The sequence below is a fragment of the Diospyros lotus genome, chromosome 2 (assembly GCF_014633365.1).
Source record: "Diospyros lotus cultivar Yz01 chromosome 2, ASM1463336v1, whole genome shotgun sequence".
Classification (NCBI taxonomy): Eukaryota; Viridiplantae; Streptophyta; class Magnoliopsida; order Ericales; family Ebenaceae; genus Diospyros; species Diospyros lotus.
Genome location: NC_068339.1, coordinates 17547761 through 17575617, shown reverse-complemented (window position 1 = coordinate 17575617; position 27857 = coordinate 17547761). Strand labels below are relative to the sequence as shown.

Below are 27857 nucleotides of genomic sequence, written 5' to 3'. Positions count from 1 at the left end.
GTTATTCTAGTAGTCGTTAAAAATTGTCACAAAATAACCCATGACAACCAAATCTACAACAATTTTTAAAATTGTCATGATATCATTTTGCGGCAATCAAAATGGCCAAGAAAAGCCATAATATGCTGCATTTTTTGTAGTGAACCTAGACCAATGGTGACATTTTTTTCATCTGAGAATTGATCTTTTAATGCTACTCTTTTGCTAGTTCCTATAGCCATAATATGAGAATTGCTTTGAGTTGACTTGGCAAGACTATTCGATGTTTAAGTTAGAGAAGATTTAGGGAGAAAATAATGTAGTCCAATCCAATGATCGCAACAAAATAAAAGAGAAAACAAAGATAAATGTATGAGAGAGATGCCATCATGAGTAGGTGATAGGCTGATACTTATAAATTTGTGGCGTAGAATTTTTTTAAAAATTTATTAACTCTTTATTCTTTACGCATCATTATTTACCATATTAGATATGATGAGTGTTGAATTTTTCATCAAATAATGATAAATTATAATTGTAGATAATGTCAACTAAGATTGGAATTGTTACCTCATTTATCAGGAACACCTCATGATCAAGCTTATTTATTAGTTTGGTCGCAATCATCTCTTATCCAACATATAATGGGGAAAGTTCACTTTAAATCAAGTTTAAAGTTGTCAATATGGGTGTAATTGTATACATCGAATAATGAAATGACATGACTATAACCACATAACTGTTGACTTTTTTTCTTTTTATCATCTTTGGTTAATTAAAAGTCTATTCTTTCTTCTCATGCATTACAAATTTGTTCACAATGTGAGGCTCACTGAATCATGAATCGGTGGAACTAACTACGTTTATCAAAGGTTACTTAAAAAACAAATAGCCCAAACAAACAATTCCGTTGTAGTCTAGTTGGTCAGGATACTCGGCTCTCACCCGAGAGACCCGGGTTCGATTCCCGGCAACGGAACTTTCCTTATTTTTTCTTAACATCAATCAAGTTGTTTTTAATTTACATCATTATGGTATCTATAGCTATTTTTATATATATATTATATATATATCATATTTAAATGTCAAACGAACACATTACCTTCACTTTATGATAAATTAAATAAAGTACTCCATAAAATACCCATATTATTTTATTTTAGTATTATAGTTAGACATGGCCACAGTTCATGAACCGTCGGTTCCGATTCATGAACCGCCGGTTCCAATTCAAGAAATCTTTGAACCTGAACCGAACCGCCCAAGGGCGGTTTGGGACGGTTCGGTTCCAGTTCCGGTTCGTGCCGGTTCGGTCAACGGTTTGGACCGGTTCGGTCAACGGTTCCGGTTCAAACCGAATTTTTTTAATTTTTTTTAAATATTGTTGTATTCAATTTTGGTCCTTGTTCCTTTGTTCGGTTCGGTTTGGTTTCGATTTTTAATTATTAAATGTAATTGTAAATATAAATATTCTCAATCATATTTTTAATAAAAAAACACTACTAAAAATTGAAGAAATATAAGTAATAATTTCATTAAAAATAATTAAAACAACTAAACAAGTATGTAATACAAGTAATTAATTTTTACAAATGTGAAAAATAAAAAATAAAAAATAGAATTAGACTTAATTTTATTAAAAAATAATTACAACAAAAATGTAATACAAGAAATTAATTTTTACAAATGTGAAAAAAAATAAAATATGGACTTGGATGAGTTGGATCCTACGCATCTTCATTGGAGTCGGAAGTCGCCGTTGTTGAACCATCAATAACCCATTCGTCAGATGATGATGAATGGATAAGTTCTTCTTGACGTCGCATGTTAGCTCTTTCCCAATCATCGAGGCAAACTTGAGCTTCCAATGATTCTGGAGCCAATCTTGATCTTCTTTCGTCCAAAATGTTGCCTCCACTACTGAATGTTTGTTCAACGGCTACAGTTGAAGCTGGAACTGCAAGAAGTTGACTTGCAATAATTGCAAGAGTTGGAAATGTCTCCTTGTGCCTTTTCCACCACTCCAAAATTTCAAAATTTAAACATGTATCATCACCAAACTCAAAAACTGTGGTTAGAAAAGTTTCGAGCTCCGAATGTGAGCTCGATCTAGGTTTTTTCCTCCTTTGATCTAAAAATTTATGACCCCATTTCATTGGTTGGGAGGAAGAGGAATGCGAAGCCATGGATGGAAATGATTCTTTACTACTAGGAGCAATAACATATGCTTCATATAATTGATTGCATAAAGTTCTAACCTTAAAAATTATAATATTCACATCAATTTCTTCATTATTTTCTAATCCTAACAACGAATAATAGTTAGACAAACACTCAATTAAACCATCAAATTTACACCTAGGATCAAATACCATAGTAACAAGATAAATTTCAAGAATAAATTGATAATAACGTAACCATTTTTCTCTCATTTCTAAAACAGCATGACAAATTTCTTCAACATTAATTCCTTCCATTAATACACCGACCACATTCATTGCTTCTATTAAAAATTGATGTGAAGTTGGTTTATAAACACTACTAAGTGTATGAGTAGCATCATTAAAAATTCGTAAAATATTCAAAATTGAACTACAAACATTCCACATAGTTGGAAAAATAGGATATTGTGGAATATAATTTGCTGCAAAAGAACACAATAAATCTTTATATTCAAAAGATTGATTAAGTAATTTAAAAGTTGAGTTCCAACGAGTAGGGACATCTTTTGAAAAACGTTTTGGGGTTTGACCATTGGAGGTGCAAAAATGTGCCCATGCTTTTGCAGTTCGAGGGTGTACCCAAATATAAGAAATAACATTTCTAATTGGATCTAAATAAGAATTAAGTGACTTAATACCATCTTGAACACATAAATTTAAAACATGGCATGCACATCTAACATGAAAAAATCTTCCACCAAAATTTAGTTGGCAAATTCTTTTCAATTCATTAATAGAAGCAGTATTAGCCGATGCATTATCAAAAGAAATTGAAAAAATTCTATTAACTAATCTATATTCTTGTAAAATTTGTTGAATTAATCTACAAATATTTTCAGCATTATGACTTTCATCAAAACATCGATACTCAAGAATTCTTTTTTGTAAAACATAATTTTCATCAACCCAATGACAAGTAATACCCATATATGAATGAGTTTGCCAATGATCACTCCAAATATCACTACAAATAGAAACATTAATATTATTGTTTTGAAAATATGTTATCAATTCAATTTTTGAGTTTTTAAACAATTTTAACAAATTCCTTTTCAAAGTATTTCTAGGAATTGATTTAAAACTAGGATTAACAAAGTTTTGACAAAATCGAGTAAAACCTAATTTTTCACCAAAACTAAAAGATAAATGATCAATTGCTACCATTTCAGCTAAACCAGACCTACAATTAGCTTCATTATAATGAAATAATTGAGGAGAGTTTGAAGAGGTAGCAAACCCGGATATTTGTGTTTGATCGCAGCTCAATCCAACCTTGAGCGGGTGCTTTGTTTGCAAATGTCGGGCGAAAGTACCATATCTACCTCCTTGCTTGAATTTGTATACCTGATTACAATAATTACAAGATATATCAAATTTACCATCTCCTTTTGGTGTTTTCTTGAAATGAATATTAAAAATATCAGAAGTAGAAATTTTTCCACCTCCCTTTTGTTGAGTTTCACTCTCTTGTATTTGAAAATTTTGAGCTTCAAACTCAACATTTTCAACATTTTCAAAATTTCTACCTTCACTTGCCATTTTTTTGAAAAAAGTATGATAATAAAAAAATATAATAATGATAAAATAATATAGTAATAAGTAATAAATAATTAACAATATAATTGAATAAATTGATAAATAACAAAATGAGAAGATTGAAGAAATTGAAATTGAAATATTAAATGAGAGACAAAATTGAGAGAATAATAGCTTGAGACTTGAGAGAGAGAGAGAGAGAAAGTGTGAAAAATGAGTGGGGGAGGGAGGGGTATATATAGATAGGAATTATAAAATTAAAAAAAAAATTAATAAAATTGGCTTGGGGGGTGGGGGCCAACGGTCCAATTTTGGACCGTTGGGGGAGGGGGGCACCGGGGGGGGGGGGGGTGTGGACCGTTGGGGGAGGGGGGAGGGGGGGCACGGGGGGGACAGGGGGGTGTGGACCGTTGGGGGAGGGGGGGCAAGGGGGGGTTTTCCGATTCCGCGGAACCGGAACCGGCGGTTCCGGTTCCCCGAAACTTTGAACCGGAACCGAACCGAATTTCCCCGGTTCAGTCCGGTTCTGGTTCGGCCGGTTCCGGGTCCGGTTCCGGCCGGTCCGGTTCCGGTTCGAACCGCCGATCCGGTTCAATTTTGGCCATGTCTAATTATAGTGAGAGGAAGTTGAGATGATAATGTCAAATTTGTCCTTGCATGAAGGAATGTGCTTTTTTATCTTAGCATGACCATGTCATGTAATTTAAAATAAACTAGTAATTTTAACCTTCAACTTGACAACAGAAAAATGTTAAAGAAGACCCAGTGGGTTCCAAAATCAGTTAAGAGTTTAGTAAGCTTTAGTTATTTTTTAATAAATTATAATATTTAATATTTATTAGACCAATCAGGAGTTAACACGTCAATCAGTTTTTTAAAAACTCAGTAAGTCATTGTAGCAAGGTTCTTCAATAAAATGCGCTTATCTGAAGGAAAAACCCATAAATAGTTATAATGTTTTCAAACCCATAAAAAGCAATCTACAAAATGTCAAACCCAAATCAGAGAAAGTTAATGTAAGATTTACACCTATTTTATCCTTAATTTGAAAACTTAGTCTCGCAGTTCTCTGTCCAATGAATTAATACACCAAACTCGAGTGGAGGCAGTAAAGCACAGACAAAAAGATGTGAAGAGGGGGCTGGCATTAGTGAAAAATATATTGTAAAGCGTAAACTAGATTTGCTACACATCTATGTTATGATATACCAGGATATTACACCAACCTCTCCCCTTCTCTACATCAGACAGCACCTAATCAAACAAACCCACCAAAAATGAAGTGAAAAAGAACACGAACATTTATTTTCTTTTCCTTGTACAAACAAACCCTAGTTTCAAACATAGGGTAGCAACTAGCAACCATGCCCGCTCTTGTCTTGGGGTGGGGGTTCTGAGGAAAAAGGGCTGAGCAATTTTGTTCCTCGAAGATAGATAGATAGATAGCTACCCCGGTTGAGCAGTCATAACAATTAGTTAGGATGTGGTCGACTTTCAAGCATTTTAAGCGACGGGAGCTAAAAAAGGCATGCTTGGAACAATCACAGCCTCTAAGCAACAGTATAAACCTTCACCACTTTGGACGTGTCGCAGACAATAAGGTTCTGTGAGTCAGCTGGAGTGGTGCAGAGCCAATTGATCTGAACAGGTACAAGTTGACAATCAAAAGCTTAAACAGAGATAAATATTAAAATGAATAATGAAGCAACATTCGAGATGAAAAAAGAAAGCAGCCATACTTACTTTTCTGCTCAAATTGATGTTCAAATGCATCAGATCACTGCAGCTGCTAGTTTGGCCTGCGCCAAAATATCTGGACCAGTCCCAAACCTTCACTGATTTATCATTTCCACCAGAAATTATATACTTTCCTTTCTCCCCAAACATTGAGAATGCCCTAATTGAGTTATATGAAAGTTAGTTAGTCACTGATTATACTGCAGTACACAGCATAATTAAGATTACTTACACGCAGGACGCTGCAGCAGTGTGCCCTCCTACAGTGTAATCCAAACACAATTTCTTGCTCCCATTCTGATTTTGGGGGTCAGTATCTCCAGATGAGCTATTACCTTTTCCTTTTGATTGAGTGCCTTTCCGTGCTTTTGTGGAGTGTTTTGAATTAACAGTGGCAAGTTCTGATTCAATATCCATCACATCGACAACACCGTCACCCCTAGCAATGACGTATACCTTGCCTAATCTATCTGCAATATCAACTTCAGGAACAGCTATTGCATGGACAAAAGCAGGGTTCAAATATTGTCCTCCACTACCTCCACCATTCGTATCAGGCACACCTGTATGAAAGCAAAGGTAGCAAGAGAGATATTCCACCTAACGATTAAAACCAAATCAAGACCTTATTTTCGCCCCAAGAAAATTAAACAAGCATCAATCCAAGTATATGGAAAATTTGGAATGGGATGCAATACTTCCTCCCTAGTGAAGTTGTACCATTATTATTTTGACACCAAATATGACATGTATATATAGCCAGTCACTATCTTCTGGAGAAAATTGTGGAGACAAAAAACAAACACAATTTCATTTATGCCATGGTGTGCTATAATTAATTTCCAAATCTGACTAAGTAATGAATTTTTCTCACAAATGACAGCAAATGAAAAATAACTCAAGCCTTGCCAATGAAAGATGACATGCATCTCTGCGTGTCCATCCTCCTTCCATGTGTTCGCAAATGCCTGAGCATGAACCTATTTTATCATTCCACCAACCGACAAGTTAACAATAGGGACTCAGAAATGGCATGATAATATATTCATTTAACAAGCTTCTCCTGGGAAGTTAACATGAAGCCATTTATGCAAGATCTTAAAAGGTTGACAAAACAGAAAAATCATAGAGAAACACACTCATCTCCTGGACTGCATGCCTTTCATATACAACTTTCAAAGACCAGCCCCAAAAGGTTGCAGGCTCGTGTTAGTGACCAAACATTTTGCTAACTTGACTCTCTTTCTGGCTTCCTACCCAAGAAATTGTACAGCAAAGTCTAAGCAAGAGTTTTTTTTTTTTTTCTTAATTTAAAATGTTTAATCTGAGGATGAGCCTTAGTAGCAATAGTAAGGTTTCTCCCTTTTGACTAGAAGGTCACGAGTTTAAGTTGTTCAAACTACCTCTTTGCAAAGCAAGGGCACAGTAGCATATAAAGATGACCCTTCATAGACTCTGGCAAAGTGAGGAACTTTGCGCAACTAGGGGACATCATTTTAAAATGTTTAATCATTTGTGTGACAAGCTATAATTTATGTAACCAACCCCACCTAGTGGGATTAATGCTTGATATGTTGTCGCAATCTCTTTTGTACAGAATTCCAACTCTATGAATGAAGGATTTCTTAAAAAATCTAGATTGAACAGGGGTAAAATGTTCCATACCATATTTGTTATAAGACCCTATCCCCATTCCTTTCCTATTAATTTTACAGGCCCCAAATGTTTAAATGCCCCAATGATGAGAGCTCACACGTAGGACAACACTTAATTCACTTTTAGAGTGCAAACCTTGGAAAAGAACATATCCTCACCAAATAACTTTTATAATCAATACATTCAATTAATAAGAATCCGTTAGATAAAGAAGAACCTTTTTTTATAGGCCTATTAGCACGAAAAATCCAAATCTTTTCGCGTTTTTGCTATTTTATCCAAAAGTTTCAATTTTGGCAATAAGGTCCCGATTTGATCAATTGATTGCAATTTTATCCACGACCCAGATCTAATTCGTCGGCATCCAAGACCCACTGAAGTGGCATGCCATCTGGCATTTTAAAACATTTTGAGTGGGCCCCACATGCACATGTGTAAATTTGGCCTATTAGCACGAAAAATCCAAACATTTTCGCGTTTTTGCAATTTTATCCAAAAGTTTCAATTTTGGCAATAAGGTCTCAATTTGATCAATTGGTTGCAATTTTATCCACGACTTGGATCTGATTCGAGACGCATCCACAGCTCGCTAATATGGAATGCCACCTGGCATTTTAAAACATTTTGAGTGGACCCCACATGCACGTATAAAAAAATAAAAAATAAAATGATATTAAATATATATATTTAACATATATATGTTTTATATATATATATATATATATATGCACAGAAAGAAGGAAGCAAGTGGAGGACGAAGACGATGACAATGATGAAGGAGGGTGGTAATGGCAACGGCTACAAGGGCGACAACAACGATTGATCTAGAAGCTGGAGGCGACGATTGATCTGGGCTTTCTCCTGCTCACAACGACGACGACCGATCTGGAGGCTAGACCGACCACTGATCTAGGCTTTCTCCTGCTCAAGCCCACCTCACAGAAAGCAATTGACGGCTCTCTGCTCTTGCCAGTCGATGACGTCCTTTGTCGGCTACCTCGCCCTCGCCATCGGTCGCTTAAGCCGGCCCCACCGACGTCAACGATCGGCCATCAAGCTTCCAGATTCGGTCTTCTTCCAAATCAACCTTCATCGCCACCTCCAGCTTCTAGATTGGTTGTTGCCTCCAGCCTAGCATCGTCGCCTGTCGTCGTCGCCATCCCCTTCCTCCGCCTGCTTTCCTTTGTAAATATATCTATAACACACACACACACATATATAACATTATTTTAGTTTTTTATTTTTTTTACACGTGCATGCAAGATCCACTCAAAATATTTTTAAATGTCAGGTGGCATGCCACGTCAGCGGGTCTTGGACGCCGCCGAATCGGATCTGGGTCGTGGATAAAATTGCAACCAATTGATCAAATCGAGACCTTGTTGCCAAAATTGAAACTTTTGGATAAAATTGCAAAAAATGCGAAAAAGTTTGGATTTTTCGTGCTAATATCCTTTTTTTTACACATGTACATGTGGAGCCCACTCAAAATGTTTTAAAATGCCAGGTGACATACCATCTCAGCGAGTCTTGGACGCCGACAAATCAGATCCAGGTCGTGGATAAAATTGCAACCAATTGATCAAATCGGGACCTTATTGCCAAAATTGGAACTTTTGGATAAAATCGCAAAAATATGAAAAGGTTTGGATTTTTTGTGCTAATCGCCCTTTTTTATATTAGATTAACAAGAATGTGGACAGAATAATTGACATTGTAAGTTACTACTTGTCCCAAAAAACTTTAATGGGTTACAAAAAGGGTCTAACAATATATATCCAACTTTCCAAGACTCTCCTCATAGGCAACTAGCATGTGGATGCAGGTGCAGTGACACACAAAATAAGGATGCACAACAAACATAAATGGGGGGCAAACACGCACAACAAGACTTGAACTCAGATCTCCTAAAATCATAGCTCAGATATCCTGAAAAAAGATAAGATGATACATAAATCAAGTAAATTAAGAAAAGGAGAAAGAAGAAAACAAAAATATACATGGTTTAGCAATAAGACCAAACATCTTCAAGGGAATTATAATAGCAATACTTCATATTAGATCAGTTCAATGAAACAGAAATACAACTGCATATATAGAACTCTAAAGATAGAGATAAGCTTGTCTATTATTTCCAAATCCATCATTTATCTTTATCCTTATCTCTTATTTGATTTAAACTCTTAACTGACAAAAAACGGGCAATGTGTTAAAATATTCTGCCGTGTTCTGTTTTCTTTTTCAGATTATTTTCTAATTTTTATGTCAGTTATGTCAGTTGTTAGTATAGATCTGCTATTCTCTAGGAAGCAGTTCCTAGTTCTAAGATGGCAGTTATTTCTTCTAAGATAGCAGTTATTCCTCTACTTTCCTGTAAGATTTATATGCAGTTCAGAGGGGAATAAAGGGATATATGCAGCATTTTTCAGAAAAGTTTTTGAGTACTTTCTTACTCAAGGAGATCGTTGGGTTCTTTCTTGATGAGCCCAAATTTTCTAGACAAGATAGGTCAGAAAGTGAGAAATAGCAGAAGCGTTCAGCAACTTCTTTTTCTGATTGTTCTGTTTCAGCACCTATAACCAGATCCAGGGCTTGGGAACGTATCACTCTCTCTCAAACTAAGTGTAATTTTGGATAATTCATGCAAATAGTGAAAGGGAACACACAAGCAGAGAAATGGATACAACACGTACCAAAATCAAGAACTTTGTATGGACGCCCTTTGGAGAAATCCCACATCACAAGCTTTGAATCAAGACCACCAGTAATGACTGCAAGACAACCCCGAACACAAACTGGTGCTCAATAAATGTGCATCAGTAAAACTCACTATTTTAAAAACTATGAATTTGAAATAAAGGTTGCATCCAAGGAAATATACAGATCAGTCCTGAACACACTACACCAACAGGTATAGAATGGTCATATGAAATCAAAAATAAATCCTTATATGTTTTGCATCTATTGCAATGAAATCTTGTAGATGGAAAATTTTAAGCATGAGAGAGAGAGAGAGGGAGCATACAGTATATCTTTATGTCCACCTCATTGGAAGCCTTATTATCTACTTATAAATATTGCAATACCATCTCAATATTCTTGATCAGTTAAAATTAAGTACTAAAAAATTACAGCTACCAGATCCCTACCAGTTGCCTAGTGTTATTTGCAATAGGTCATCTATTACACTCCCTATAAAGAGTATACCACTAAATAATAGATAATAGATAATAGATAATAGTCTATTACCTCTGTTGCTCCAGTTAATCAAGAGTGCTGAAGGCAAGAATTGAGGGCAAGCCATGGCTTGCCTAAGGGCTTCAACTTTAATGCACGAAACTATCATCATTCCACCATGAAATGGCTTCACCATATCAACTAAGCATATATACACTCTGATTTACTCACTGGATAGCCCAAGTTTTCTAAATTTCACCAATTGTCCTTAATGTATCAACAGTCAACTTAATTTAGGTTTATAACTTGCTGGGCTGAACAAATTTGTTGACTGTTGAAATGACACACTTTGCTCTGAAGAAATTGGAGATCTCCTGGGAAAAGTTTAAACAAATAAACCCCAAGATCTTACTGATGCCAAGGAAAGCAAGACTAGCATTTGATGCTGAATTGGCCATTTATGTCACATAATGATGCAAGCTCTACTGGTAATATTGATTCACTGTAGCATACAAGGAATTCTTTGGTCTAACACAAAGTGATCAGCATGGCTTACTAAAAGCCAACTTAGCCTAGCTCATTTAACAACGTAAGCAGCAAGATCACCCAGAACCTATCAAATAAGCACACTGCACACTTCCATAATTTGCAGGTTGAAAAAGCTTTGACTTGAAGTGTAATAATGAGATAGACAAGAGAAGAAGAAAGTACATGTGCAGCTATCCATTAAAAATTAGTCAAATTCAAAGTAGAGGATCCCATATGACAACAACAACAACAAATGCCCCATAAGAAGACAGATGTCCTCAAGATGAGACTAAGGATGGCACAAGGCCAAAAGGCAACCCAGGCAGAAATGTCTTTCATCAATCCAAAAGATTTTTTGGATGATGGCAATACCAGATCCCAGTCAGAAATAGAGTACTGGCTTTCAAATTCATTAGGAGTCCTGAACGGCCACAAAAACAAGAACAGAAGGTCTAAAGAGTGAACACTCACTGACTGCAAGTAAAAGAAAGATCTTCATATTTCTTGCGTGGCAACCATTTTTCTAAGAGCTTGTACAACACAATAAAAGTCTCACTCTCATATCATGACACTGTGATGCACTTTCGAGTACAACTGAATTAGATTTGTGAACTTAAGTTAGAATTCACAGAATCCCTTCTAATTCCTTTCATTGGTTTTTTTTAAGGTATAGTGTACCACTTCTTTTTTGCTAAATAAGATTCCAATGGCATAGATATCAATTTTTTTTTTTTATAAAAAAGTACATATTTATTTCCCAAACTCAAAGCTTTTGCATATGACATCCTAACACAGAAACAAAATAATATCCAAGAAAAAAGCTTTTAAAATGTAATATATGGTTCTGATTTCAAGTTTCTTATTTCTTTGCTACATCAGTTAAAAGTAAAAAAAAAAAAAAAAGGAAAGAAAATCCTCAAGCCTAGTGTACCTTTGCTTTTCCTGTCAATGTCATTACCATTAGCCCAAACCTAAAATCCCACATCCATTATGTATTAAACAGTGAGCACCAATGTGCATAGGATTAACATTATTCTAAGAAGTTCATTTAGGATTAAAAGGAAAATTGATCTGGGTCAATTCACCTGTAGGTCCAGAAGGCAATGAAGAAAGTGCAAGACAGTATGAAAGTGCCTATGTATATTATAAGAGAGAGAGAGAGAGAGAGAGAGAGAGTAAATAAACAAGCAAGAAATACCTTCCCAAGACCTCCAAGGAAGAAACTGTACACTGCTACAGATCTAAAGCATACAGTCAAGGTATACAACACCGCTAGGACTTGAAAAAGGCTTAAGATATGGCCAGGGAGATGATGAATTTTGTCAACCACCAAAAGAGAAGATTCAGTGAAAGAAAAGAACAGACAATCAATATATGAGAGTAACCAGACACTGCTCATCTGCTGACAAATAAATCATGGATTTCTTGGAACACAATGGAGGCCAATAAGAAACATAATGGTAAAATCAGTGATAAAGGATACACTTGCATGGCCTGCTTTTAATGTTTTGTAGAGGCATTGCTGCTGAATGTCAATGATCTGCCACGAACAATAATCAGAATTTTGAATTACCAGAACAGCTTTGCCAACATTAAACCCATTTTCCAGTTTAACAAGCATCCAAAATGGGTGATACTGAGTGTGGCATAAAAAAACCTTAAAACCAGAAGCAACACAAATCCTATTACTAAGAGTTAGTAAATGAGTATTGGTAGGAAAATTAATCTATGGCATTGGACAAATGATGACATGAAGCTTATCACTGGATCAGACTAGCCAACCTTTAACCCTCTTGTTGTGAGGCACTACTATCTAGTATTCAGAATTTGCCTTAATTTGGTCCTGCTCTCACAACCTGCACTGACACAGTGCTTTACCCCTAGATGTCCAGTCAACTATTAAGTAAATAAATATTTTTTTTCTTCAAAAGATTTTCTTTCTTCACTTAATTCTTCTTGATCAAATTTTAACTTTACTCCATTTTCATACTCTATCTTAACGTTTTTTGTGACAATTTTAAATTGCTCCTATTTCTTTTGATCATGTCATCTTGGCAAACCTTTCTCTTTTTCTCCCATTAGTGCAAGTTCCAAGCATGTAGCAAAGACATGAGCGTCTTATATAAGTTGTTTATATTTCTTTCGAAGTCATCTAACTCTTCCTTCCCTCCCCCCTTGCTTTCTTCCATTTTCATACTTTATCCTATATCTTTTGTGACAATTGTATATTGCTCCCTTTTGCTTTGATCATGCCATCTTGGTAACCCCTTCTCTTTCCTCCCATTAGTGCAAGTTCCAAGCATGTAGCAAAGGCATGAGAGTCTTATATAAGGTGCTTTTATTTCTTTTCCCTCCCTCCCATCCCACTCCTCTTCTTCCGTCTTCCTCTATTCCATGGATTTTTCATCTCCTGCCAGACTTCCCTTTTTTATGATCCTTTCTTCTTTTCTCCTTCTCTCTTTTCTTCTCTCTCTACTGCTTCCTTCTCTTCTCTGTTTTCTTCTCCTCCTCCTCCTCCTTACTGTTCCCTATAAAATTCGGTATCAGAGCCCACCTTCAATCAATTGTAACCATTTGCTCCAGTCATCTTGCTGAAAACTATAACTAAACTCACGTTTGCAACATCCAGATCCTTGTTACCTTCACTCCAAGATTCAAGCAGCTTTCATGCACCATCTAAAGAAGATGATTGACTGACAAACCCAAAAGAAGTCTTCCAAATCCTGCCCAACTAGGAGCACAACACTTAAGCATTAAACAAATAAGCACTCTGCAGCCAATCCAGTAGAAAACCAGTAGCAGCAGCTAAAAGCTCACATCCCAAGCCAGTTATGGCAGCTGAAAAACTAGCCTAGCCCAGTTGAAGTGTGCAAAATAATAATAATAATAATAATAATAATAATAATAATAATAATAATCAATCCAGGAAGCAAACAGACAGACCATCCAACAGGTTGCTCTCAATTCACAAACAACTTGATCCAGAGTTTTGAAAATTCTATGACTCTTCAGGATCTTCACTCAACAAGTGGTGCAGACGCCACGTTCAGACGGCCACTTACATGTTGTCATGTCCCTAGGAGGATTAGAAGGGCAATATTGTGATAGGGATATAATAAAGGGGTAATATTGTAATAGGCTTATATTAGTTTATTAGGAGATATTTGGTTGTTTGTTAGGAGCACATGGGTGCTGTTAGAAATTAGTTAAGGAGCTATCTATGCCTATAAAAAGGCCCATTGTAAAAGGAGATGATTATGTTGAATGATAATTGAAATTCTGATTTTCTCTCTACTATTTCTCCCCCCTTTCCTCTTAATATCTCTCCCTCTTTCTACTGATTTTCCCCTTCCTTTGATTCTGATTTCTTCCCCAATTCCTCTTTTAACCTATCACGAACCCTAGGTTTGTGACAAATGGTATCAGAGACAACGATTCTCGGCTATGATTCCGTCAAATCCTATTCAACGATCTAAGTTTGGCGAATTCCAGTAGCTCTGGAATGATTGGACGGTGATTGGGCTGTAGTTGTCCCTGGCTTGGGGTCCGATTCAATTAGAAGGCTACTGAAATTAATTTCAGTGATTAAAACTAGAGTGCGGAGGTGGTTGATCCATTGCGTTAGGCGATTCTGATCGGCAATTCAATTGCAGATCAAAGGCACTCCTGTTTGAGTTTTCAAGACGAAGACAGCCATTGAATCTCGGAATTGATTTCGACACACAAGGACGTGAGTGTCGGCTCGGATCTGAAGGAGAAGTAGGAGGAGTGACTTCGGCTAAGACTTTGATGGTCAAGTTGAAGGAAGTGATTGGAAGCATTGTGGATTCTTAGAGGCAAAGCCAACAGTGACGCTCGATTGTGAAATTCAAGCGTGTTGCCGACTTCTGGAGGCGACTTCGAAGGATGGTATCAGGCTAGTGAATTTTCATATCCGATCATGATAAAGGAGGTGAGATACGGCCACGATTCTCAGCAACCCAAGCAAATTCAAGGAGCTATCTACTAGTGGTCCTCGGCCCAAAAGGTTATGACTGGAGTGGGTGACAGAGGTCGACGCTAATGGCCAGGAGGTCGTGACTGGTGCAGGAGTTCAAAGCAATCGCGGTCTGATCAGGCAAGGAAGTGGGTGTTGCAGCTGAGTTAATTGTAGTAGGTTTGGTGATTGTGCAGCGGGTTCCTCACGGTGGTGCAGTGGGTGTCACGGCCATTTTCAATGGTCGGTGATTGGGCAGAACCAAAGGAAGGATCCGAGGTGAGTCCAACTGATGCGGACACTGATCAAGACCCGGCCCAAGCTAAGGTCGAGCCGACCATGCCGGAATAGTAGCACCAGAACAATATTTTAATACTTCATATGTTTTAGGATTCTACTTGATTTAGGATTCTACTTCATGTTTCTACTTAATTTAGGATTCTATTCATGTTTGATTAGGATTTATTTCTATTAGAATTCTAGTTGAATTTTGTTTACAAATATTAGATGGATTTGGATTAGCCAAATACTATAAATATGCCTAGGATCTAGAGTTTGTAATCAAGTTTTTTTCAATCAAATTTCAGCAACCTATTTGGGTTTTCTTAGCAAAACAATCTTATTTTTGTGTTTTCTTGAAAGCCAAACTTCGGCCATTGAAGTTTGTTCTTTCAAGGATTTATTTGGTGTGTTTTTTTTACACACGCACTACACGTTGCGTCAGGTAGTATCAGAGCGGTTCATCAACCAATCAAATGGCCAATCTTGAAGGTAACGGTAGCAACCAGCCTCGTGACAATGATCAGGGGTTGTTCGTAGTTTGGAGAGCAATCGAAGAACAGTAGGAAGTAACTCGTACTATCCAATAGCGATTGGAGCAAATCAACAACCAATTAGGCGCCTTACTAAGAGTTGATGATGACAGAAACCTGAATAATGGGGTGAATCAAGCCGGAGTGGGAAGACCACCCATTAATCATGTCCTTGTTAATCCTAGAAGACCAATGAATGAAGATAGCGATGAAGAGGATGATCTTGATCGCGCAATAGCTAACCCTGGTGGTAGAGGGGTTAGGAGGAATGCGCATCAACACAACTATTGGGGCAACGATGAGTATAAACTAAAAGTTGATATTCCTATCTTTAGTCGAGATCTTGATATTAAGGGGTTCCTAGATTGGATCATTGAGGTTGACCGTTTTTTTGAATACATGGAAATCCCAAATGAACGACAAGTAAAGTTAATGGCTTACAGATTGAAGGGCGATGCATCTGTTTGGTGGGAGTGATTGAGAGAGACGAGATTGAGGGAAGTCCGACAACCAGTTCAGACATGGAGACGAATGAAGCAGCTGTTAAGAGGTAGGTTTTTATACTCTGACTATGAACAATACATGTTTGAAGCTTATCAAAGATGTGCATGGGGAGTATACCTGTGTCATGAAGAAGTTAACGCTATCTCAAAAGAATGAAGATACTACTCAACGACATAAGTTTTTTCGCACGAGATGTACGGTGAAAGAAAAAAATTTTGAGTTGATTATTGATAGTGGAAGTCAGGAGAACATTATAAGAAGAGACGTGGTGGCAAAGATGCAGTTAACTCCTGAAAAACATCCAAGCCCTTACATGATTGGATGGATCAAAGAAATTTGTGGCATACATGTGGATGAACGTTGCATGGTGCCTTTCTCTATTGGTAAGTACTCCGACGAAGTCTATTGTGATATTGTTGATATGGATACTTGCCATATTTTATTTGGGAGGCCTTGGCAATTTGATATGGATGCTAAGCACTCGGGTAGGAAGAACACATATCAGCTTGAGAAAGAAGATGTGCGCTATACTTTGTTACCCATAGTGGAAAAGAACCAAACCAAAGCTTTTAAAGTGGAGGGGCGAAATTTTCTTACCATTACACATAAGCACACTAAGTTTGTGAGGGAGTGTAAGGATACTCAAGAGGTTCACCTATTGGTTGTCAAGGGAAAGAGCGTGAGTGAGCCATTGAAGATTAATCAAATTCCAGTGGAGGTGCAAGGATTGTTGGAGGAATTTCACGATGTGGTTCCTGAGGAGTTGCCTAATGAGCTACCTCCTATAAGGGATATTCAACACCATATTGACTTGATTCTTGGTGCTAGCTTGCCTAACCTACCACACTACAAGATGAGTCATAGGGAGAATGAGATTTTGCGTGAGCAGGTAGAGGAATTGTTGAGAAAATGGCACATTCAGACTAGCATGAGTCCATGTGCAGTGCTAGCATTATTGACACCAAAGAAATATAGGAGTTGGAGGATGTGTGTTGACAGTAGAGCCATCAACAAGATTACTATTGAGTATAAGTTTCCAATTCCTAGGCTCAACGACATGCTTGATCAACTTGATGGGGCTGTGATTTTTACCAAAACTAATCTCAGAAGTGGTTATCATCAAATCAGAATTCGATCTGGAGATGAGTGGAAGACAGCTTTCAAGACGAGAGATGGGTTGTTTGAGAGGTTAGTCATGCCCTTTGGACTAACCAATGCACCAAACACTTTCATGAGACTAATGAATCAAGTATTATGCCCTTTCATTGGTAAATTCGTTGTGGTATATTTTGATGATATTTTGATATACAGTAAGTCTATTGATGAGCATGTGGGGCATATTCGGGATGTATTGAGTGTGTTGAGGAAAAACAAACTTTATGCTAATTTGAAGAAGTGTGCTTTTATGAGTGAGAGCTTGTTGTTCTTGGACTTTGTTATAAGCAAAGAGGGCATAAAGGTAGATGAGGAAAAGGTGCGAGCTATTAGAGAGTGGTCAACCCCTAAAAATGTCAGTGATGTGCAGAGTTTCCATGGTTTAGCAACTTTCTATAGGCGGTTTATCAAACACTTTAGTAGTATTGTGGCTCCAATTACTGAGTGTTTAAAGAAAGGAAAGTTCCATTGGGATGAAGAACAAGAGCAAAGTTGTGCCTTGATAAAAGAGAGGTTATGTACCGCTCTTGTCTTAGCTTTGCCAAGCTTTGACAAGTTGTTTGAAGTTGAGTGTGATGCGAGTGGAGTGGGTATAGGTGTTGTGTTATCCCAAGAGAAGAGACCAATTGCATTTTTCAGTGAGAAGTTGTGTGAAGCCAGAAGAAAGTGGTCTACTTATGATAAGGAGTTTTATGCAGTGGTGAGGGCTTTTAAGACATGGGAACATTACTTGATTGCCAAAGAATTTGTTCTTTATACAGATCACCAAGCTCTGAAGTACTTGAGTAGCCAAAGGCAATTGAGGAGTGATATGCATGCTAGATGGTCTGCTTTTATTGATAAATTTCCATATAAAATTGTGCATTAGTCAGGACATCATAATCGAGTGGAGGATGCTTTGAGTAAGCGTGTGGATTTGATTAAGACCCTTAGTGTTGAGATTGTTGGGTTTGAGTGCTTGAAAGAATTATATGTGACAGACGATGATTTCAAACACGTGTGGGAACAATGCATGTCTCAGCAACCGTCAGGAGATTTCTATGTGCATGATGGGTTTCTCATGAAGGGAAATCAGTTGTGCATCCCTTGCACATAGTCGTGAGAAAATTATTCGGGATTGGCATGGTGGTGGTTTAGTAGGGCATCTTGGTAGAGACAAGACTATTGAAGTTGTTATGGGAAGATATTATTGGCCAAGGGCAAGGAGAGATGTTTCTATTATTGTGGCGAAGTGTTATATATGTCAAACAGCTAAGGGGCAATCTTCTAACGCCAGTCTCTACATGCCATTGCCTGTTCCCAATGCTATTTGGGAAGATTTGTCTATGGACTCCGTGTTAGGTCTAACGCGAACCCAACGAGGTATAGATTCTGTATTTGTAGTGGTTGACAAGTTTTCCAAGATGGCGCACTTTCTTCCATGCAAGAAGATGGCAGATGCAGTAGCTACAGCCAAACTGTTTTTCAAGAAGATTGTTCAACTACATGGAGTCCCTAAAACTATTACTTCAGATCATAATACAAGGTTCTTGAGTTACTTCTGGATTACCTTGTGGAGGATGTTCAATTCATCTTTGAATTTCAGCAGCACAGCACATCTCCAGACTGATGGACAGACAGAGGTAGTGAATCGTACATTGGGAAATCTAATTCGCAATGTTTGCAAAGACAAGCCAAGACAATGGGACCTAGTCATCGCTCAAGCGGAATTTTCCTACAACAATGTCGTGCATAGCTCAACAAGAAGATCAACATTCTCCATCGTATACATGAAAGTTTCTAATCATGCATTGGATTTGGTAAAATTGCCAAATGTACCAAGTTTCAGTGTTGCAGCTAGTGACTTAGCCGAGCACGTTCAAGCAATTCAGGAAGATGTCAAGCAAAAGTTGCACAAGGCGAATAAGAAGTACAAGACAGCAACTGACAAGCACAGAAAGCACAAGGTATTTGCGGTTGGAGATGAAGTCATGATATTCTTGAAAAATGAACGGATTCCAGTAGGGAAGCAGAACAAGCTCAAGCCAAAGAAATATGGTCCTTACAAGATTACAAAGAAGATCAATGATAATACTTATGTTGTGGATTTGCCTAATCATATGAGTATTTCTAAAACATTCAATGTTGCTGATCTTTCTTTGTATTTGCCAGATGTTGAGTTATCATACCCGGATCATAATTCGAGGACAAATTCTTCTCAAGTGGAGGTAAATGATGCGGACACTGATCAAGACCCGGCCCAAGCCAAGGCCGAGCCGACCACGCCAGAATAGTAGCACCAGAACAGTATTTTAATACTTCATATGTTTTAGGATTCTACTTGATTTAGAATTCTACTTCATATTTCTACTTGATTTAGGATTCTATTTCATGTTTGATTAGGATTTATTTCCATTAGGATTCTAGTTGGATTTTGTTTACAAATATTAGATGGATTTGGATTAGCCAAATACTATAAATATGCCTAGGATCTAGAGTTTGTAATCAAGTTTTTCTCAATCAAATTTCAGCAACCTATTTGGGTTTTCTTAGCAAAACAGTCTTGTTTTTGCGTTTTCTTGAAAGCCAAACTTTAGCCATTGAAGTTTGTTCTTTCAAAAGTTTATTTGGTGTGTTTCTTTTACACACGCACTACACGCTACGTCACCAGCAGTCTGAGCGAACGGATTGAACACCTCTAATCTAAAATATCACCCAATTGGGATTGGAAGGAGTTCCATTGACTCTTGGCTGCAAATCTCGATAATTCTTGCTCGTAACTAACGTGCGAAGCGAGTCAAGCAATTTTTGGCTTGAATCCGACAAAGTGTATCGACTGCATCAGAGTCGATCAGCATAGAAGATGGATTCCGCTGGGCGATTCTGAATTGGAAGATGATTGGGTGGCGACCGGTGCATGGAAGGCACTGTCGAACTTGAAATTGGAAGGTGATAGAGATTGGGTTAGACGTGGAAATGGGAGTCGCAACCAGTAGGGACGGTGATTGGGTTGGCGACTTCCCTTGGCAGTTGACGTGAGGCGATTGTCGCCTGTGAAGCTGGGCTCTCCTGTTCGAATCTTGAGAGAGGAAGCAAGTGGTAGCTTCAAAGCTGGAATTTTGACTATCGGAATAGATAGCAGGCAAGTAAGGACAATTGGTAGCTTTAGGCAACTCTAGAACCTGCAATTTGCCACCTGTTGGATCAGCTTCAGAGGTGACTGTTAGAGGTACATACTGAAGAGAAGTGAGGGATTTAGGAGTATAAAGCTCCTGTTTATGGCCTTCGAGTGGTCGTGAGAAGTTTGCTAGGGGCAGCAGTGCAAGCACGAGGACATTGGAGTCTCAGTTGCAGCAAAAGGGTGTTGCATTTTCAGGGGGACAACCTGATCGTGAGGCCATTTGGAGCAGTACATACATGGTGCAGATGAGCTCTAAATTGCAGTAAAAGAATGCTTCATTTTCAGCTGGAATGGAGCTTCAATGGCAGCCAAAGAAGGCTGCATTTTTAGTTGGCAGCAACAAGGACAAAGGAACAAGCAGTGGGATTCATGAAGAGTGCGAGGAATTTGGTCGTATGTTCCACAAGAAGCTACAGGAGTTTGCAATAATACTAATCAAGAAGTATCATTACAACTTTCCCATTGCATACTTCAATGATTATCGCGGGAGTTTTAACAAGGAGGAATTCCTTAAAGTGGAGCAGCCGAAGGAGGACAGCCTTGCTGAAAGTAAATCCTTGGTGTACTCTAGCTACCGACAAGTAAAAGTATTTCCATTGGAGGAGGCCCCTACTGAAGATATGAAAGGGTTTAAACATACTACTCCCTTGGTCTTGGCGATGGAGAAGGCTGAGGAGTACATGGAAGAAAAGATTGGGGAGGAGAAAGTGGAGGATGATACTCAATCAATTGGCAGTCTCTCAAGCACTGCCACTAGGGCTGAGACTCTTGATGCCATTGATCTCCTGAAATAGCAAAATAAGGAGTCTAAAGAGAAGGAACAAAGGATTGCACCGGGCACCTTGCTTGGAACATCCCACATGTATGTCATTGGCACGGGCACACAAGACAAAGCAAAGTTAACATTGTAGCCCGAAGAGTTGGAGGATGGAATTGTAGGATTGACGGTGCATCTGGAGCAATGGAGGACGTAGAAGGATAAAGTGAAACAAGATGAAAGGAAGAAAGGGAAGGACTTCTTTGTTGAAAGGACCGAGACCCTTGATGTTTTGCTCATTCATGTTTCCATTGGTGTGGCAGCAAGCCATAATGTTGTTGTTGTTGAGGAGAAAGAAAAAAAAAGGCAAAAGAAAAGGGAAAAACAAGATAAGAAGAAGGAAAAGCGAAGAAGAAACCACTAGGTGAAGATGAGTATTGGATAAAGAATAAACGGATAGGTGGTAATAAGTTTCTTGGGGACAAGAAACATTTCAAGGGGGGGAAATTGTCATGTCCCTAGGAGGAATAGAAGGGTAATATTGTGATAGGGATATAATAAAGGGGTAATATTGTAATAGGCTTATATTAGTTTGTTAGGAGATATTTGGTTGTTTGTTAGGAGCACATGGGTACTGTTAGAAATTAGTTAAGGAGCTACCTATACCTATAAAAAGGCCCATTGTAAGAGGAGATGATTATGTTGAATGATAATTGAAATTCTGATTTTCTCTCTACTATTTCTCCCCCCTTTCCTCTTAATATCTCTCCCTCTTTCTACTGATTTCCCCCTTCATTTAATTTTGATTTCTTCCCCAATTCCTCTTTTAACCTATCACAAGCCCTAGGTTCGTGACACATGTGTATGTGGCCAGCAAAAGAAGTAGATCATCAAACCTCTCACTTTATGGTTGAGTGATCAGGTATTGCAAATCTGCCAAATTTGAGGTTGAGTTTTCTTCAACAAGGGGAGGTTGATGTAGACAAGCTAAATGGGACAAATCAGATAAATTTTAGTTTTATAAGATTAGGATTTTCAGTTTTATCTTGCTTGTGTCATTAGTCTTTTTTTTTTTTCTTTTAAGTTTGATTTTTAACAGATTTCGCGATAGACTTTAGGTAGTATTAGATTTGCATCTTAGATTGTCTTGAAAGAGTTCTAGTTGTTTTAAGATTTTTAGTGTATAAATATGGCTGAAGAGTGTAATCCAAAAATATGGTTCTGATGAAGAATAAAAGTTAAATTTTGAGAGAACTTTTAGCTCACTCTCTCTCTCTATCTCCCCTTCCCCCTTGTCTGCTTCCTTCTTCCTCTCTTCCCATATTTTTCTTCTCTTGCCAGACTTCCCCCCTTCTTCTTTGCTCCTTTCTTCTCCTGTCCTTATCTCTTTTCTTCTTCTCCTCCTCCTCCTGGGCATTTAATTGGTTGGAAGATAAGGAATAATTTAGGGCAGGGTTGCAAATGTTGAGGCCTCCATATGGTTTATAAGTGTAAACAATATGCTCTCCTTGCAACCTTTCCTTTATGTAATCAAATCTAATTCTTAAGAGAATAATACCTGAAAAAGTGAAAAGACAAAGAAACTAAGGTTTGAAAAAGAATTACGACAAAGCTACATTTCCTTATGAATCGTCATGAAATGATGTGAAAAAGTGAAAGGACAAAAGAAACTAAGGTTTGAAAAAGAATTAAGACAAAGCTACATTTCCTTATGAATCATCATGAAATGATGTGTAGAGCTCAATAAATTACATCTTATTGATGGACTTGTCAAGGAAGAAAAAAGCATACATGTCTCTGATGTTGAAGGAAGACAGATGACTAAGTGATTATACCTTTACATCACCACCATCATCTGCAGCAGCAAGAAAACATGATCTTGAGTTGCATGTAATCTGAAAGAGACAGAATAATAATAGCAACATATTTCTTTCTGGTTAGAAGTAATACGTTGATGCCCCTTAATATGAATTGCAATGTATAAAGATTGGGTGTGGGGAGATGAGCCAAAATATTCTTATGGTAAATTAAATCTGGAAGAACAAACACATTTTCAGCTAATGGGTGGTATCACAGATTAGAAACTAATAACCACTCAAGCATTGCATGTTTTAATAAAACTTTTTTCAGCTTTATCTTATACAGAAATTATTACCTACCAGTGTTCAATAGATAGGAAGCATAAAATAAACAAGGAAGCTAGAGACACCAATAGCAAGTCACAGAGATATCGCAGGACAATTGTTAATTTTGGAAGCTAATAAAACAATTTCTAACTGAATAGACAAGAAATCTTTTACCATATAGAATTTTTGAGTTTGGCTATATAAACAGAGGATAACAATAAGCCTCTGACAAGATTTGTAAAGTACACATGCATTATTTCAACTTTTATAAAACTGAAGGGAAAGACAGCTAGCCTTGATCAACAATCAAAATGCAGAACATCAACTAAACAAAGTTATTAAAGTATTTCAGAATCAAGAATTGAATAGACATGCACCTGATTTATCTCCTCCTTATTATAATTGTAACTCTCTAGTTTTTTCCATGAGCCAGCCTTCAAGACAGAAATTCAAATAATGAGAAGCCAAGACCACATTGTAATATTGCAGAGCACATGAAATCTCTTTTGATGGAACGAAGCCAACATTTCAAAAGAAGGAATTGCCTGTAATAATATATGAAATGTATTTTGTGCCACACAAGTACATCTTGCCTAAAGACATAAGCATGAATAGCAAGAAGGCAATATTTAACTAAAGGAAAGGGAGGAAGTTGAGGAAAAAAAAAAACTTGGTAGAAGAATATGAAATACTGACGCAAAGCTTTCATTTTATTAATTTTAATAATTTTCGTAATTTCAATTATTTAATTATTTTAGGGATTATTTTACTATTTTGTAGGAAGATTTAACCAATTCCTTGTTCTAGAATATTTAGGATTCCTATTTTGTCTTTGACTTAGCCTTACTTTTCCTTTCTTCATTGAGATTCCTTTCTCTTAGAATAGGGATTGCAAAACCCTCTATAAATAGCAGGGCCTTAAGTCTATCTTATTCATTCAATAACATAACTTTATTCCATACAATTGAGAGTTTTCTTTGGTTCTTGAGCCTTTGTGCTTGTGTGAGGATTAGCAATTGCTTTTCCTTTGTTTATCACGCTATTCGCTACGTCAAACACTCATATTAACAAGTACATAGGTTCCAGTTGTAGGACATAAAGAACTAGTGAGAGAGGTTTCATGATAAAATCCAGAATGAAAAGATAATCATCTGTGTCTATGTATGGTTTTAGAGATGTGCCAGAAAAATGTGGACTATTGAAATTCACTGGAAAATTTTGGCAGGACTGGCAGCTCTTCTTCAACATGTATCAGCTGGAAAAAAAAAAACGAAAAATAGAAGAATAATTAGGAAAAATAACATGACAAGGACCATCCAAAACTATCATTATTCTAACTATCAAGTTGTCTCATCAACTGCACCTTATTCTTTTTCTGAGGTGAAATTAAAAACTGGACACATATTTTAGCTGCTATACTTGGCGGCAAACTATCATCTTGTTTGTAAGAGTGGGGCTTTGACTCCTTATTTTAGTCTTGACATTAGAGTTCCACTTTGATAATTGCTTCCCAATATGTACAACTTAAACCTAATGGCCTATAATTTAAAAGTATTGATGAGCTATTTTTATATCTAAAGGATGACAATCAAAAGCATCTGGTAAAAGATGAAGGAAGACAAAAAGAGGAACTCTCAGACTTTCTATTCACCATACTGAACAAATTTAAGGGTACCTGACTCGGATTAATGAATATATCCCTTCAAGGTTAACCAAATCAAATAAAACAAATTAAACCCCAGATTTGACAGTATGGAACCAAGCACAAGAAATAATCAACATTGTCACAATGAGTAAACTACCAATCATTAATCATATTACCTTAACCAACTGAAATTTCCACAAATCAAAAATAAAGGGTAATCTAGAATAGCATCTAGGTTCTGAATTACCTAATGCTATTCCACATGGTCAACTTCCAATATTTGCACAGGCTTGCCTTATGACTAAATTAGTGACAGGTGAAGCCTCTACAAGTGCAGCAATTTGCTCCCAAAATGTCTTTGCCAAGAAAAAAAAAAAAAAACTCCCAAGAGATTGTCATTTCACTGACATGATCAATGAGAATTACGAAATTGAAAATAATATTATTATAAATTTTTTTAGTAGAAATGCCACCAAAAAGTTGTGGGAATCATATGTAATAAAACCACAATGGTGGGTTTCTTTCTTATCAGTGAATGAAAACAAACAAATCACGTCATTCTAACTATGTATTTTGTAAACAGTTATGCATGTGTAACATTACCCCAATCAAACTATTAAAAATAAAGCTATGCAAAATCTCTGGTAGTTGGCAGGCTTTCTTTCTTTAAGCTAAGTATAGCGTTGAGACTGTAGAAAACAACAATGTCATGCTTATAGTATACAAAGATGCATATGTGTCTAAGAAAAGGCAATCAAAAATATAGATGGAAGACAATCATTGCAAGATAAAGAATTTAGTAGTTGTATTCCATTTGCCAACAATCCAAACTTCAAGCCAAGTGGTAGAAAGAGACTTGAGCAATAGCAGTGATTCACATAAATGGTTTTACCAAGTGTAAATCAAGCCCCGTGACTTCAGTTCCTGATGAAACATATATAATGTCTTCATTGTCTGCATCATGTAACAATCGTGCCATAATTCAAACTCGAGCCATGCCCTTTTTTCCCATGATTGAAGTAAACAAAATATATTATAAAGAGATACTGCTCAATAAATAATGAAGAAAAATCTCTCAAATGTAAAAAGTTGAGCTCAAATATCAATTCAATATTGGCATTATCATGCTAAGCATACAATAGAATAGAGAACCTGGTTCCCAATCTCTGGCTAAAAAGTTGAGCTCAAATATCAATTCAATATTGGCATTATCATGCTAAGCATACAATAGAATAGAGAACCTAGTTCCCAATCTCTAGCTAAAAAGTTGAGCTCAAATATCAATTCAATGTTGGCATCATCAACATTTGGGAACACAAGAACATAATGCTCTACCATGTTTAGGAAGAAAAAGGAACACACACAAGCCTATCGCTGCTGCTGGATAAAAAGCACTAAACAGTATGATTTGCAGCTGGTGGAAAATAGGGGATCAAGGTGCTCAAGTGGGAAAAGAAAGCAAAGAGGAAGAGAGTCATGCAAATCCTTCAAGAAGACCAGTCTGAGAGAAGAGAATTTGCAGAAGATATCTGAAACTGGTCTAAGTGCATCTACAGCCAATTGAAAAGGAAATTCACAGCATTGGAGCAGTGACTTCAGTTGGCAAAATAAAGTAAAGGACCTTGCTTAAGAAGATTGTACCTGAGTGGTTGCAATTAGTTAGAAGGCTAGTTACAGATTTTTGTTCCAATTGTTAACTTAGTTGGGAAATTATGTGTTGTATAAAAGCAGCCATTCCGTATGAAATAAACACAACAGATAGTTTCCCCCTCCCTCCCTCCATTCAAGTTGTTTACTCCCAAACCTTAGAATAGCTGATCACTGGCTATTAGCATTTAGCAGTGAGTTGACAGTAATTGGAAAGGGATCTCAAGGTTATGTCCCAGAAAGAGTATCTTCTATTAGATAATCATATTATTTGTAAGTTACAAAAAATAATCATACCACCTTGATCCTTAAAGAACAATTCAGAAAACTATGTTATCCAAAATGAACTAAACAATAAACTGGGAAAGTAAAGTATCATGCATGCGCCCAAGAGATTACAGGGCAAACATAGCAGAAATCTCAAATTTAGTAACAGTACTATCAATGGACCATAAAGAAATCAATTCAGAGGTAGAGAGAGAAATTACCTGGCTTGAAACATAATGATGATATAGGATTACTCCCCACATTCATGGAAAACAATACATCTTTACACCGAAGATCGAACCAGCAAACGCATCCATCCTGATTTCCATCAAATAATCAAAAATACTATAATCAAACTTCCACAACCATTGAATTTCTAATACACTAACGCTGACGGCTTTCTTTTATTTGCTTATTTTTCCTTTTTCTATTTTTATGCTCTATCATTTTTTCTGAAAGGGGTTGTGTGTCGAAGAATAATATCATTCTAATGGCAGAAAACAATTTCTGTACCTCGCCGGAAGTGGCTACAAGTCCAGGGCGGTGGCGGGAGGCGATGCAGCAGGTGGCGGTGGCCTTGTGGCCTCTCAATCGTCTTGGCTCCGCCATGGTGCCGCCTTCTGCCCTCTTCGGGTCACCCTGTGCTGCTACTGCTGGCGGCCGGCCGGTTCGACTAATAGTTAGGAGTTAGGACCGAGTGATTATTTACTCATTTACATTATATTTAATAAATATTTAAAATATATTTTATGTTTATATAAATATATTTTTTTAAAAATATTTGATTTTTGAATCTATTTTAATTTTAAATGAGTCATTAGGGGCTTATTAGAAACAAATATTTAAATAAATTTTATCACTACAACTCAAAATATAAATTTATTATTATTATTTTAATTTTAAATAAATACAACTTATTTATTAACTCAATTTCATCCCAATAATGGTTTTGTTTGGGCTCTAATTTGAAGTT

The 27857-nt window shown here is 37.0% G+C and overlaps 1 protein-coding gene and 1 non-coding gene across 4 annotated transcripts; one reads left to right on the top strand and one right to left on the bottom strand.

The window, feature by feature from the left end:
• Positions 1–885: 885 nt before the first annotated feature.
• Positions 886–958, top strand: TRNAE-CUC (transfer RNA glutamic acid (anticodon CUC)). Its single transcript has one exon. It is a non-coding gene; the product is annotated as a tRNA-Glu (tRNA).
• Positions 959–4823: 3865 nt separating this feature from the next.
• On the bottom strand, positions 4824–27570 carry LOC127795102 (uncharacterized). Of its 3 annotated transcripts, none has more exons than XM_052326557.1 (12): positions 27398–27427; positions 27106–27202; positions 25863–25970; positions 23703–23759; positions 23035–23094; positions 12319–12375; positions 12034–12076; positions 9824–9901; positions 9015–9059; positions 5707–6037; positions 5481–5634; positions 4824–5377 (listed from the first exon to the last, which is right to left on the bottom strand). In XM_052326557.1, the coding sequence occupies exons 3-12, from the start codon at positions 25947–25949 to the stop codon at positions 5288–5290; spliced, it is 1002 nt and encodes a 333-aa protein (XP_052182517.1). In that variant the 5' UTR covers positions 25950–25970; positions 27106–27202; positions 27398–27427; the 3' UTR covers positions 4824–5287. The 3 variants fall into 3 exon arrangements, with proteins under 3 accessions (XP_052182517.1, XP_052182515.1, XP_052182516.1); XM_052326555.1 differs by having other exon boundaries at positions 4825–5377; positions 25863–25924; positions 27398–27570; XM_052326556.1 differs by lacking the exon at positions 9015–9059 and having other exon boundaries at positions 4833–5377; positions 25863–25924; positions 27398–27567.
• Between the last annotated feature and the right edge of the window lie 287 nt (positions 27571–27857).